At 40.6% G+C, this 15,507-nt stretch overlaps 3 protein-coding genes across 3 annotated transcripts; 2 read left to right on the top strand and 1 right to left on the bottom strand.

Moving 5' to 3' along the window:
- Positions 1-2,200: 2,200 nt before the first annotated feature.
- Positions 2,201-3,790, top strand: Aspvir_002782 (uncharacterized protein; the record flags this gene model as incomplete). Its single annotated transcript, XM_043274378.1, has 1 exon — positions 2,201-3,790. One exon carries the CDS (start codon positions 2,201-2,203, stop codon positions 3,788-3,790), a length of 1,590 nt encoding a protein of 529 aa, XP_043130313.1.
- Positions 3,791-9,620: 5,830 nt separating this feature from the next.
- On the bottom strand, positions 9,621-10,809 carry Aspvir_002781 (uncharacterized protein; the record flags this gene model as incomplete). Its single annotated transcript, XM_043274377.1, has 2 exons — positions 9,621-10,753; positions 10,803-10,809. The coding sequence occupies 2 exons, from the start codon at positions 10,807-10,809 to the stop codon at positions 9,621-9,623; spliced, it is 1,140 nt and encodes a 379-aa protein (XP_043130312.1).
- Positions 10,810-11,742: 933 nt separating this feature from the next.
- Aspvir_002780 (uncharacterized protein) lies at positions 11,743-13,500 on the top strand (the record flags this gene model as incomplete). Its single annotated transcript, XM_043274376.1, has 1 exon — positions 11,743-13,500. One exon carries the CDS (start codon positions 11,743-11,745, stop codon positions 13,498-13,500), a length of 1,758 nt encoding a protein of 585 aa, XP_043130311.1.
- Positions 13,501-15,507: the final 2,007 nt, after the last annotated feature.

The raw sequence follows: 15,507 nt of genomic DNA, 5'->3' as shown, positions 1-15,507 counted from the left end.
GGGGTATCTATATCTTATTAYTTATAGTTATTAATTTATTAAGTATATTTTACTTAGGTTTACCCTAAATAATTTATATAGATAGAGTAATAGTCTAGTCCTATATACCCTAGGTTTACTATATATATATATTAGTTTTACTAAGCTTTTTAAGTATCTTATTATTATATTTAATCTATTCTAGTTTAGTAATCTATCTCTATATAGTTAGGAAATCTTCTCTTAAGAATTAAGGAGATCTCTATCTAATAATATTATTATATTTTAAAGTAGTTAGGGTACTACCTCTATATTAATTTATATATATATTTATATTATTAGGTTATAGTTATCCTATATTAGGGGTGCTCCTAGTAGAAACTATCTTACTTTAATAAAATATATAAAAGTACTCTTACTAGGTTATCTTAATATAGTAGAGTAATTAAAACTATAAGAGCACTATTAGAATACTCCCTATTAAATAGTAAATAATATAGTAGTAGTAATATCTTTATAATAGAACTAATTACTAAGGTATAAGCATCTTGCACCTTAGTAGTTAATAATATCTCTATAGGTCACATGCTACACACATGATCCCTGTAGTTTGGCTATGTATAGGTTCACTGCGTCTAACAGAGAGATCTAAAAAACTATTATCTAATAATTATAAAAATAACTTAGAATATTCTTTCTGCCTTTCTAACTAGTATTTTAGTAGAGAGGGTATTTAATCTTAGTTATAATATTTATTATTATTAATAATTAAAGATATATAATACTATTATTAAAAGAATTATACTTCTAAAATATACCCTTCTAAATCTTAAAGATACTAGCTTAATAAGTAAGTATACTCTTAATAATAAGTTTAAAGATATTTTATCTCTAAAGATTAAGAAATATTATATATTTATTATAGTAGAAATTACCTTTATATTAAGTCTATAATTTAATATAGAAGTAGAGAAGAAAGCTATAGCTTTAAATATTTTAATTATTCTTATTTAGCCTTCTTATAAATATTAATATAGAAAAGTAAAGTTTTTTTCTTTCTTAATTATTACTTATAATTATTATTTTTATTATTTACTAGATATAAGTAAGATTATAGTAGTATAATATATCTATAATTTATATAATATCTTACTCTATATAGACTAGTATAGGGATTCTTATTTCCTAATAGGAGTCCTATTAGAAAAATCTAATAGAATAGAAATTCCTAATTATAATACTAATTAGGATAGGATCCCTATTCTATAGGATTAATTTAATAGGACTCCCATCCTATTTCTTCTTAATAAGAAGGGAATTCCTAATAGAAGAAAGGATAGGAAGGGAAGAAAAATCCCTTTCTATCCCTAATTTATAGGGACTCCTATAGTAGTTAGGGATTAGGATAGGATTCCCATGACTAGGGGCAAAATAGAAGGGGAACTAGTAGTAGGAATTCCTATTCCCTTCCCATCCCTTCCTAATGGCCAGCCTATATGCTCCTATAGGATAGGAAGTATTATTAGGTGGCCCTAGTCTATGCCTAATATTTTAGTTAAGAGTTTACTAAAGATAACCTTCTTAAATTTAAAAAACTCTTTAAAGTGCTCAAGCTAGAATCTAACTGTATGTTTGTTTCATTTTCCAATGGGTTACAGCATTCCGAAAGAACGCCGCCTTGCAGAAGTCAATTTTGCTAATCGCAATAATTCGCCATCGCTTGGACAGGTCGGGGACTTTCATTTTCAACGGCACAGAATACTGGGTACGGACTGGTATGGTCGGTCAGTATGGCGTGGAAAAGGATTACGAGGTTCCAGGTTGGGATACTGATTCTCCAATTCACAATCATCACAACCTTCCGTTTATTTCACGGGTACATAAAAAACCGACTTGAGCAAAATGCTGAGGAATCGTTGGATCTAACTTTGACACCCACCTACTACCGGATCCAGTAATAAACAAACGCCACTTTATGCAACCGTCAAACTAATCGACTCAAATAAGGACGGGATTTGGTTCGATGCGGGTCTCGATCCAGCTGCAAGCGGAAACGGAAACATCCGCACGTATCAGTGCCAACGTCTCACTGGGTTTACAGCTTAAGCACGAAGGCTGCGAAATCCATACATAACTGACGGTCCCCTTCAGCGTGGGAAAAAAATGATTGTCACCTCACAAGTGCACGCTGTTCAACCGATCCCTCGCGACAGCTGCCGAGATGCCATCCCATGCTCTCGTGACTGAAAACGGCGTCGTGGCCCGCACGCTGCTCAATCGCAACGTGGACACGACGGTTCGCTACGATGTGATCGTCGTCGGCTCTGGTATGGGCGGCGGGGTCCTGGCGAGCGCGCTCGCGGACGCTGGAAAGCGGGTGCTGATCCTAGAGGCTGGCTCCCTGCTATTCCCGACCCACATTGGAAACCTGCCCCGACGCTTGCTCATCGGCCTGTTCCAGAAGCACATCTGGTCGCTGTGGGAAGATTTCAAGGTCATCAACTACAACAACGTACAAGGGTCGGTGTACGAGGGTGGCCAGGGCTTCAATCTGGGCGGCCGATCCATCTTCTGGGGAAGCTTCATTCCGACGCTGGCGGGCTGGGAGTTGGACGCGTTTCCTGCGGCGGTGAAGCAGTATCTCCTCGATGCTGGCCCGACGGGTGGCTATCCGGTGGCTCGCAGGGTATTCAATGCAGATACCCCGGCGCCGAGCGCCTTTCAGACCACATCGAAGGATACGTTGAACCAGACTCTCCCCGGTTGGAACGCCGAGGACGCCTCAGTAGGTGTCGAATATACGGGAGCGACGAATTGGTCCATCCCAGCCGGTATCTTTTCCACAGCGGACCTCATCATTGAAGACCAGTTGGTGCAGAGACCGCCCAATCTGGGCTCTGAGCGAGAGCCGCTGACGGTCAATCTCAATCACGCCGCCTGGAATGTTACGTTTGATGCTGCCGATAACAAACGCGCGACCGGCGTGCACTGCTTCGACCTGCTCGATAAGGTCGAGCGGACCTACACCGCCGACACCATCGTTCTCAGCGCTGGTACCCTCGAATCCGCGAAAATAGCTCTCCTGTCCGGCATCAACAACCCTATGATCGGGCGCGGCGTCACAGACCATACGATCCTCTACCGCCACTTCGTCATCCCCCCAAACGCCCTCGCCACCACACCACCCTCCGAAACAGAGCCAAAGTCCGCCAAGATTCTCCTCAGGCACCCATCCGCCTCCCGCGATGCTCACGCGTTCGACATCATCGTCGAGCTCGGGGCGGAGTTCAACCAGGGCCGCTACGTGAACCCAGAGCACCTCGAACAGGACGAGAACATCCGCGCTGGGTACATGCTCTGCGAGATCGTCTTCCAGTTCTACTCCCCCATCCTCGACGCCAACGCCATCACCCTCAATAGCGGCAACCCCGGCGACCCCGTCAACGTGTTCATGCAGGCTGCCCTCCCGGGCCAGCCTCTCATCGACGAAGCCCGCGAGCTCGCCACCCGCATCTTCGCAGCCTACGGCGCCCAACCCGTGCTCCACGAGCCCCCCCTGCTAGCGGCTGACGGCAAGGCGGACCTAGTGCCCGCGAAAGTGGGCGGCGTGGCGCATGAGGTCGGGAGCTTGCGGATGGCGGGTGATGGAAACGGGGTCGTGGACGCGGACCTCAGGTTTGTAGGATACAAGAACCTGTACGCGTGCGACAACTCGGTCTTTCCCATGTCGCCGGCGGGAAATCCGAGTCTCACGCTAGTGGCGTTGGCGAAGCGGTTGGCTGACCATATCCAGGCTAACCCTGGGACATGATGGACGATGGTGAGAGAATTTGGCGCAGGTTCACTTGGCATATCCTGTCCTGATCAGCCGCGAGAGCGGCGCCACAGTGTGCTCCCGCGTCCTGTCTACAACTATTCCCCACTCCCCTTTTGATGAAAAAGATCCCTCCCTAGAAATACCCGGGTGGGCCTAAGAAGCATATGTGCCCCAGGAGGCCGTGTTATATACAGGCTTGAGATTTGTGGGGTTGGTTCTATCGTTTAGTTTTAAGTACAGCATTGGTCGCTCGTTAAACCCACTTATGGATCATACTGAATTTATCGAATACTGAGATGAATTTATTCTTAAACCATTTACGGGTGGATCAAATTGCTTGTAGCGAGCCAGCCTTGGTTTCATTCTACAATTTCCCGGATAGGTTCCGCGAGACGGCCACACCGAGTGCTGCTCACCACTTGCGCTAGTGATCAGGGGCAGGTTTTAGATTCAGAGAAATTAGTGCAACGAAATTACGAGAAAGGGTTGTTTGTTAGTGGCCCTTTTTGGTTCACTGAGCCGCGATCGTAATGTGTCTCCACCACTATCGACATGTCCGAAAAGGTAGATTGATCCTGGAGATACTCCACTTGATCCGCGGAATCACGACACTACCTCTAGGAATGGGGCTCAAGGTTCCAGGAGCAAGATAGTTCCCAGGACTAGAGCATGCGTTCCAAGACCGGACATGATCATCAGCAAGAGCCTAACTAAGGAAATTGATCAACAAGTAATTGAAATGCCATCTCAATCGGCCTTACCAACAAGTCGATTGCAGGAACTTGCCAGCGAGATTCACTCAGTCATTAAAATAATCAGGCATAGAAGACTCCAGTTTACTACTGAGGACTTCAACACACTGGAAATCACAAGCTATGGTCTTGCCAAAATTGCAGCAAGCGTCTCAGATGAAGTTCAGGCATTAGGAAAGAGGTGGATAGGCACAGTTATTATAGAAGGGCAGAAACTTGTGGCCATACTCAGTATGGCGGAGATCTGATCATGTGATCTCACTTAGTAGATAGCTCCTTCCACTATACAATAGTAAACATAGATTTATATACATAATAAATTAATAAAATATCTTCATATTCTGAACCTCTCTCTACTTATTCTATAGATTATAAGCCTAGAGCCTCTTAGAGAGCTCTAGGGAATTATTTCTAAGTTCTTTCCTTAAGCTATTTTACTACTTTTTACTTTTAAAAGCCTCTTTTAGTGAATATTCTGCCTAAAATATTTATCTAGGCTAGATATTCTACCTAAGATAGAAACTATCCTTTTATTACCTTTTATTAATAGGGCCCTGCAAAAGGTTCTTATATTTAAGAATTCTTATAGGTATAGAAGCCTGGTAGTTACTCTTAAATATATCTAAAACCTTATTCCCTTAAGGGATGTATCTAAAACCTTATTCTTTTATTTAAATCTTTCTTTAAGATACCTTAAGTAGATCTTAATAAGCTACTATTACTTATAGATATAGATTCTTACTAAATATAGTCTAAAGCTATAAAGACTTACCTATATAGCTAGGGGGTCTAGTAGACTATTAATAGAACTTATAAGAAGCTAGAGCTATAAGAAGTAGGCTATTAGACTAGATTATCTAATAATATTAAGCTTTCTAAGTAGTAAGAGAGAATTAAAAAGATAATTTAAGATTAGAAAAAGATAGATAATAAGGCTTATAGTATTATTTATTCTACTCTTTCTTATACTATTAGATATAAAGTGATTAATTTAGAATTATCTAAAGCTATTTAGGATTATCTTAATACTAAATATAATATAATAGTAGATATCTAGTCTTTTAAGAGGCTGTAGATAGCTATAAATATAGTATATAATAGCTATAATAGAGTCTAAGATTATATATTAAAACTATTATAAGTACTTAATAAATTTAATTATAGTCTTAAGAAAGGTAAGTAGCTTTCTAAATCTATTAAGATCTAATTCTTACTCTATAATCTTAATAAGATATAGGAGATATTCCTTATATCTTATCTTAATAATTACTATAATAAGAAAATCACTATATTTAATAGTATTATATAGATTCTAATCTAAGAGGAGATATATATAAAGTTTAATATATTATCTATAAATATTATAAAAGTATAGAAAGGGAAGAAGCTGGCTTAAAAAAATAGTAATTCTAAGGATAAATTAAACTAATTAAATTAGTTAAATTAATCTAATTCTAATTCTAATTTAAATAACTAGAAAGATTCCAATAGCAAGGTTCCCTGGGAAACTAGGAAGAACTAGAAGTATTACTATTATAGTAAAATAGACTATAAGAAGCCTAACTACTAAGAGTTAAATCTAGATAAGAAGCCTAATAAGAAGTCTTTATCTAATTAATCTAATAATTATAATTATACTTATATAATAGGCATGGATAATAAGATACCTAATAGCTAGTATTTAACTACCTTAATACTTAAAGAAATAATACTTACCTTCTATACTATTAATAATAATAATAATAGAGTCCTTACCCCTACTAATAATAATAATTTAATTAATAATAACAGTATCCTTACCTCTAAACTAAATAAACAAGATATTAAAGATATATAGATAGTAATTATTACTATTAATCTAGCTCTGTGCCTGCATGCTAGTACTAATAACTAGATTATTAACTTAGGAGCCATTAAACACTTTATTATAATATCTATAAACTTTATAGACAGCTTAAGGAAGCTATATAAATAGGGTATTAAGATAGTAATAGGGCAGGTTATATATTCTAATTCTATTAGAGATATTATCTTATATCTTACACATCTAGGTGGATATACTAGATATATTATTATCACTAACATTCTCTACATCCCTGAAGTGGCAGTCAACCTTCTAGGCACTATTTGATTAGGCTATAAGGGTCTGGGAGTTAATCTTCTGCTAGACAGCATCATCATCACTCACTTATTGGATAAAAATCATAAAACAATCATTGGATACAGAGATATCATCCGGAATACCTACATTCTTCGCCTTATAGGAAGCAACGCCTATCTTGTGGGCTTCCAAGCTATAATTAGTTGTCTCTTTGTCTATATGTGAGGCTGAATACATTGCTATTATTTATGCTGTAAAGGAAGCCATCTAGCTTACCTATCTCCTTAAAGATATCAGCTTTAATAGTATATGCCCCATGTAGATCAACACTAACAGCCAGGCTGAGCCAGCCTACTATAGACCTGGCCTATAATGCTTAATTCCATGCTCACAGCAAGCATATTAATATTAATTATTATTAGATTAGAGATATAATAGTCAAGAAGCAGGTCTTCCTATAGTATCTTTTAATAGATAAGATAATTACAGATCTTATGATAAAGCTACTTAGTCATCTAAAGTTTAATTAATTCTTTAAGGCACTAGGCTTAGCCTAGCAGAGCACTATGAATAGCAGATCTTAACACTATGATTATAGATTAACTGCCTAATTAGGAAGTGGCTATAACCTTGTTAATTAAATCTGGGTAGAGTTGCATTTGGTGCGAGTTCGGGCGAGTTCAACCTCAGTTGGAACCGAACCATTCGGTGATCTTGGCACTGTTTTGCTTAGTAATCCGTAATTTCTAGGATTTCCCTAGATATTTTGGTATCATTAGATAGCCCCTGATTTCGGCTATCTAAATATACAAATATTAATTCAAAATACCTAGTGGTTGCTGAGATATAAGGGAATAATCATCTCTGTCATGGGTTGGTATGGAAGTGGTGGGAATATATATATATATATGACTGGCCTTTGACAACCATCATAACTTTTAAATGATTTTTAACCACCACCCATTCAGCCCTATAGATATCAAATTGATATTTTAGATTTACATTAATATAATAATAATTACCATATATTTCATATAAAAATTATGATTTTATATAAACCTATTTAGTAGGCTTAAGGCATAGGCCTAAGGTAGGAGAAATTGAATTCTAAAAACCATTGAAATTTTTAATTCTGCAGGGCCCTACCGCCCACCTAGATAGGCTAGTGACTGCCTATCTAGGCCTAGTGGCGGGTTTTGCGGTTAAACTCGCACCAACCCACTCAGGGTTGGATTCGATTTTTGCGGTTCGGTTATGCAACTCTAAATCTGGGGGTGTGTGGCCATACTTAGTATAGCAGAGATCTGATCACATAATCTTACTCAGTAGATAGCTCCTTCCACTGTATAATAGTAAACATAGATTTACATACATAACAAATTAACAAAATATCTTCATATTCTGAACCTCTCTCTGCTCATTCTACAAAACTCTTATCTAATATAGAGACTATTAAAGCAGAAATACTAGCCACCTATAAGCTAAAAAGTTAAGTCACTTTTGTTAGAAATATATAAATGCTCTTTGTACCACTAAATAAATTAAAGCTTGACTCTCTGGCTGTAAAGATAAGAAAGAGATTAACTCATGAATATAGCAAGCAGATTTAAGACTTAAAACCAGATGCTATAATTACATGGGCTGTAGTATTTGCACTAAGTATATAGGATTTAAATGTTTTATCTAGAAGTATATTTAACTATATCCTTAAATTTTTGGAGCCTGATAGGCCGGCCTACTGTTATTTTTAATATGCTGAGTATGTTAGGAGCTAAAGAGCCACTCTGGAATTCAGAGGATTTTTGAGTGTTTCTAGAGAGTGGGTTACACTTTGCATATGCTGAAACTAGGATTGACACATGCATCAGAGGTGAAAGTTAATACAGAAATTACACAATATGCACTTCAATCAGAGGTGCAACAGGCAGAGCCACAACAGCATGAACCTCCAAACCTTGACAGTTAGTGCCACAGAGCATCGCAAGTTAGGTTCAGTGTCCTTTAGACTCGAAAAAACCTGGCTCGATGGATCCCACGTTACTTTCAGAAAGCTTGGTTACGTTAATTAGCCGATATAATCCATCAGATTTATATACAAAATGGATCTACCAGGAGCATTAGTCTTCATTGTCCTGCAGTATACTAAAGAGGCGAAACCAGTGTCGCGATAATGCGTTCTTACGTTGGAGTTGTTTAGGATTTGAAAGGGTAACAAATACTTCATTAAAAGACCAAATGAATTAAAAGTTGACCACCACGTAACGGTCCAAATACCACAAGATGGGATGACGCCATGTATCTGAAGCAGTTGATGCCGGCAGTGCGAAAGCCTAGGGTACAGCTTTGGACTATAAGAGAACGTTTCTGAATCATTGTGTCCATATCCTTCTGTTTAGGTAAACTCAGACGGCAGAAATGCAGTTTCTAACGCCAAAATGACTGTTCCTATACTCATATGTACCATATGCCAAGTTGCGTTGCTCTCAGATTTCTCCTAAGAGCTCCGCTAAGCGAAGAGCGAGGAGGATATGCCACGAGGTTACTTTGGAGTCTTCTCCACATTTCAAATAAGGAGAGTAAGTGAATGACTAGACAGTAAGGCACAGCAGATGGGTCTCTCCGCGGAGTGAACAGGGTAGTCCGGGCCCCTGCACGCAGTAGAAGGAAGGCAGCGACGTGGGATCTTAAACAAGACCCTTTTTGCTTGCCATTTTTGAGTAATTCGAGACCGAATGGTGAAGCAGAACTCGGAGGCAAATCGATGTAACTTATCGATATCATGAACAAGGAGGCGAAGATACTAAAGAATCTGGAATAATCCCCATCTCTCTCGGCAATTTTCGACAGAGCCAAAGCAAAAGCATCCCCACATCGAGGGGTCCGTTGTCACCAATTGCCCGATCCAACTCCAAATCAGTTCGTTTGCTGTGCTTGGCAAGCAATCTTAAACTGGCCAATGGAATCCCCTTTATCAAAAGGTGTCATGCAAGCCCTGGACTTCGTGCAGGATACTTTGTTGCGACTGGTTGAACATGGAAACAGACTCGCCAAGTCGAATGAACTTGGCGTACTCGCACGGGCGGCCACTGGTGTCAATGACAAAGACCATGTAGTTCCCTGGCGGGGCAATATTGCCATTTGGTGGAGCCGTTGCGGTCAACATATCCGTAGCCTTTGTGAACTCGAGCCAGATGGAGCGCTGGTCTGGGTTGAATGCATGCGTAGATGATCCACATCGCATGAGGACTACGTTTTGGATGTTACCTGCTGAAGGCACCCCCAACGTAAATTGCTGGCCAAAGGCAACGAACTGAGGACAGGTTGAGATGGTTGGTCGCGGCCCCTGCGGATATGGAGGATGATAAATCTCAATTTGCTTCTGGCTTGTGGTTGCTTCTCCTTCTGGCTGATTCGGGCCGTTCCCACCCGCAGTCCATACACGTCCATCGGGCATCAGAAGCGCCGTGGAGTGGTAGTTCCGCAACAGGGTGGCGGGGTCGTTAAGTGTTTCCCAGTTGCCGACTCCTGGATTGTATGCTTTGTTGACAGGATCCAAAGGCGTATGATAGAGCTCTGGATTGTTCCCTGTCGACCTTTGGTCATCATCTGGATGGGCACCTCCGGTAAGAAGCACATGACCTGTTGGCAGAAGCGTAGCACAAGCATGAGCGCGGCTGACATTGTCCATCTGGGAGTCGCGAGGGACAGTTTGCCATCCTAGATTCTGATGGGTAAAATCATACAACTGGGAAGGCGTTTTGCCGCAAAGCAGAATGCGCGCCTGGTAACGGTCCCGCGGCACTAATGGTAAAAGAACCGATGGCAGATGATAACTCCAATAAGATTTGGTGTCGGGAGAACCGTCATCCGGGAGACTCCCCAGCGTAACAACAGCACCGGTATAAGGGTTTACCTTGATGTTGGTGTTATAGTTCGGAATTTCTGAAGAGATAAACACGTCCCCGTCGTTTAGCAAGTGGGAACGAGGATACAACAATGGGTCCCCGGAACGTGGCTCGCCGATAGCCGGAAGTTCGACCCAGCTATTAGCGAGCGGCTGATAGCCCTCAGGAGTGGAATTTGCATGACGAGTATCGTCTCCTCCTGCAGCCAATACAATAATTCGTTGTTTCTTTTGGCGGCATTTTTTCACGAACCATTCTTCTATATTGACTAATTCGATAGCCCTCTCAGGGTTACCTGACACTTCTACCGTTCCTTCCACCGACAATACTCCAAGATGGCGTTCGAACTCGAGCGCCACAAAGAGAAATTTATCCTCTGGATGCCTGCTACACCAGCTTCAAACCCGCGCCCAATTTTGTCTAAAAAGAAACAAGAAAGCAACAAGTCAGAATTTACATCGTCATAGGTAGCTTCCATGATACTGGAATTCGGTGATTATTGTGGTTATGTATAAACAGTATCAACCCTATTTTGTTTCTACTGCTAGCTTTAGTAAATAATATAGGCGTAGTGTTAAAACATCGAGCTATAATGTTGACGTAGAGGAAACGAGACTAAAGAAAGAAATGCAAGAGGGCCCGCTTCCTTGCTTGCTCTCCAGCAATTCTCCTGCTAAATCGGCCTCCAGAGATGCACTGTGAGATACGAGAAAATGTGCGGATTTCGGAATCTCGTAGTCCGTAGCTGACAACTTGCTCGCAGACTTGTGTTACACAAGGTATGTCATAAGTTGTCATTATAAGATAGTACGTATAGTTCCGTTCCACGAAGGTCCAGAAGTATTGGAATGACAGAGTCTTGGTAACCGACCAAGAACAGTGGTCAAGACCCGTCTGCATCCATGATATGGTATGACATCTTAAGTTACATGACCTCTTATGTCATTCTGAAAATTTCTCGACAGTGCGTTGTTGACTATAAATTTGGCATTAGTCTCCTCTGGTGGCCGGTTTCTGATTAGCTTGTTGGACAACATACTTGCTTCATTCCTATCATCAACCACCTCAAAGCACGCAGGCAATTTTTTGTTTCAGGGCATCGTTCAGAACGACTTAAAAAATGTGAGTCGGTGACAAAGCTGCAACGTTAAGCCTTGAACATGGTTTAAAACTGCATCTTGTAGCACGATGGTTGTCTTACCTCCTAATGAAGAGGACGAGGTTCACAATTCAAACTACATTCTATATTGGAATTATGTCGGCCTAGAGCTTAACAGGCTCACACACTCCGTAACCGTTGGCGGGCCACAGAATGGGCCGCCGATCAGCGCGCGAGCGCTTGGTATACTACATCTGGCGATCCATGACGCTTACTTTATGATCAAGCCAGGCACGGGGTTTACCACGTACTTGAATGCTGGCTTACCTGCTGCACAGCACGCGGATGATCCGAAAGCGGCAGTGGTAGGGGCTGCGATAACAGTACTGGAGAAGCTATACACGCAGCCCCGTGCCGAAGTCTCGCAAAACGCCACTGATCAACTCAGCCAGCTTCTCAAACAGTGGGTCGACGGATTTCCGGGTCTGGATATCCTTGCGCCGAGCTATCGGTTCGGTGTTTCCGTTGGCAACGCCATTCTTGATTCTCTAGATATCAAGCCCAACGAGCCTGGGGCCGATCAAGGACAATATCGACCCCAGGCTGGTAAGTTCCACTTTAGAGATGACCTGACAAATCCAGTGAAACTAGTTCCAATAAACCCAAATCAACCGGATGTGAAGAGGGCAGTACATCAATACCATGCGCCGTTCTACGGAATCACAGCCAAGCGGTTTGCGGTGCATGATGACCACATGGTGGCTGATCCTCCCGTAGAGGATGGCAAGACGTCCACCGGCGCTGAAGAAACTGAATTCTCTGATGCTTTCCAAGAAGTGATACGCCTCGGGGGAGCACCGGAGTTGTTTTCAACCTGCCGGCAACCCAAGGACACTGTGGGAGCATATTTCTGGGCCTACGACGGTGCAAACCTCATTGGTACTCCGCCGCGATTTTACAACCGTATTCTTCGAACTCTGGCATGGAATAACAGACGAGATGGTCCAACTCATGAAAACACAAACGCTGAATTCGCGCGTCTGTTTGCCCTTGCAAATGTGGCAATGGCGGATGCCAGTATCCTTTGCTGGCGAGAGAAGTATCACCATGACTTTTTGCGCCCAATTTCGGCTGTTCGTGAGGATACCAACCAGCCGATGGTAGACCTGTTCTGGCGCCCACTGGGTGCGCCCTCAACAAATACGGATAAAATCTCGTTCACACCACCGTTTCCAGCTTACCCTTCAGGGCATGCGACATTTGGTGCGGCGGCCTTCCAAATTGTGCGACTATTCTATAAGAGTATTGGTGTCACGAATTTCGAAGCGGACGGTCCTGACGACATTGCTTTCGACATCGTATTGGACGAGCTTGATGGTGTCAGTCGCGACTTACGACAGACATACGACCAAACGCAACCGATAACGAATCAGCCAGGAACGGTTCGGACATACGTCAAACGCCGGTTTGAAAGCTTATGGGAACTTATATTCGAGAACGCCATTAGTCGTGTATTGCTTGGAGTCCACTGGCGATTCGATGCATTCGCTGCAAATGACGTACTTGTATCATCCACCAGTGAACCGACCTCCAAAACAGAAAAGGAGCCATGTGAAATCCGTCACTACAAGAAAGCGTCTGATATTAAATATGTGACCTCTGGGCCACGCACCGATCAGTCTGGGAGTTTCCCCATTGGTGGTGTCCCATTGGGGCTTGAAATCGCCAATGATATTTTCCGCAACAATCTCCAGCCTACGCCAAAAGAATTGCAGCCTTCTCTCTACAGGAGTCTGGTCGATTTAGCAAGCCCGAAAACCGCTGAAAAGCACAGGGCGGGGCTATAATAGCCCTTGGAATGTGCCAGATTGCCGTGTTTGAAAGTTTGAATGTTGTTAGTACAAAAGTCCATTAGTTGCGTCGACGCACTGCACTTACAGCAAACGTCAGAACAGAGCCTCAGGGAGCTTTTATTCAAACGGTTTGATGTTCTGTAGTAGGGTGTCCCTCTGGGTGCTGTTTTTTCCCACCGGGTTTTTCTGCACCCCAAGCGTAAATGCGGGAGGAGCCTTCTACGATTCTGTTTCTGTTGTTTAACTGCGCAATTTGAGAAAGTTCCGGCCACCAATGTGTTTATTTATTGGGAGAAGGAGGAGTATCCGATCTTTAGTGGGCCTACATCGCGCTGATATCGTTAATGTATCTGAGCTTGTTTCCCCCTCTTGACCTTTCCGTAGCAGCAGGATATCCAGACCCCTTCCCCCCCAAAAAAACACCCAAGCCATTGTCTTGGATGGTACCCTAGGTTCACGGACGCAGTGACGACCCTGGTAATGTATTTTCTTAAATGCATCCATAGCTGCTTCCACATAATAGGCAATCAGCAAGTGGGGATTGTCTCGCCCGACCTCTGCGTAGCTGTCTTGCCATACCAACCCAGATGGCTATCTGATAGCCCCGCAAACGGAACATTGCCACAGAGTCGATGCTAAGTTACTGTTAGGCAATCTGTGTCGCTGTGGGCCAACGGCTAAACCAGAGGTAGATCAGCACCTAATCACCGCAAATGACTTCTTGAGAAGCCATGGAGCTTAGTTTGCATTGATAGGTACGATTTTTACATGATGATTTCGATCATGCCAGGCGACACTTATTGAGCATGAGCCCATGATGCTTGCATTGTGAATCACTGTAACAGATTGAGTATAGCTTCTGTGTCATTCTCCCTTGATTCATATTATGCTTGCAGATGGCTGCATTAAGCATACTATTTTTATTTACCTATTTTTATGCCTTAAGATGCTTGTGAAAGACTACTATAAGCATAATATATTATTAATAAAGATATATATAGACCCCCTTATCTGATAGGTTAGGAAGATAAGGATTAGTCTTATTATTAATAAATCTACTATTCTACTATACTATTCTAACTAAGTACCCTATCCTTTATTATTTCTAAGAGGCTTACCTAGTTAATAGACTTATCTACCCTATTTAGTAGATTATCCTTATAATTTCTAATTCTTCTTCTTTAACTACCTAAGCATTAATCATAATGCCTACTAATATTAATATACTAAGAGAGGTTATTCCTATATCTCTATCTTAATTATAGAAACCCCTTAATAATATATTAACTAAATAATAAGAGAATATAGATAATACACCTCCTAAGAGAAGTAAATCCTCTTCTATAGCTATAAGGTCTTACTAGATATCTAATAAAAAAATTTAATAGCTATTCTAATATATTACTATACTTAAAAAGAACTAGCAGATATAGAAGTCTATTAATAAATCTAAATATAAACTAATTATCTATTAAAATAATATCTATATCCCCTTTAAGAATAAATAAGAGGTTAAGTTTAAGAATCTCCCTACTTTTATCTTAAAGTATTCCTTCTAAAAGAGGAAAGAATAGATCTAGAATATAGAATATATATTTTAGAGAGCTCTAAAGAAGTATAGACCTAATAAATTTAAAATTATTACTATAATCTTATAAATAGAATTAACCTATAGGTAGAGATAGTATAGTAAAATTAAAGAACTATTAATAAAGGACTATTAAAATACTAAATATTTCTAGTAGTTTTTTTAAAAATAGATAATTAATTTAATCTAGGATTCTATAACTATTAAGTTAAAGATAATTATATAATTATATAATATTAATTAATACTCTAATAAAGATCTATAGAAATTTTATATCTATTTAGATATATTAGAATAGTATTTTTCTTAATATCCTAAAAAGTAATAGATACTAAACTTCTTTAGTTATCTTATAATAGAGTTATATATCTATATATAAAAGTACCTAGATATACTACCTAATACTAGAGATA

The sequence above is a fragment of the Aspergillus viridinutans genome (assembly GCF_018404265.1).
Source record: "Aspergillus viridinutans IFM 47045 DNA, scaffold_12, whole genome shotgun sequence".
NCBI classification, from domain to species: domain Eukaryota; kingdom Fungi; phylum Ascomycota; class Eurotiomycetes; order Eurotiales; family Aspergillaceae; genus Aspergillus; species Aspergillus viridinutans.
This window is presented reverse-complemented; position numbering and strand designations above follow the sequence as displayed.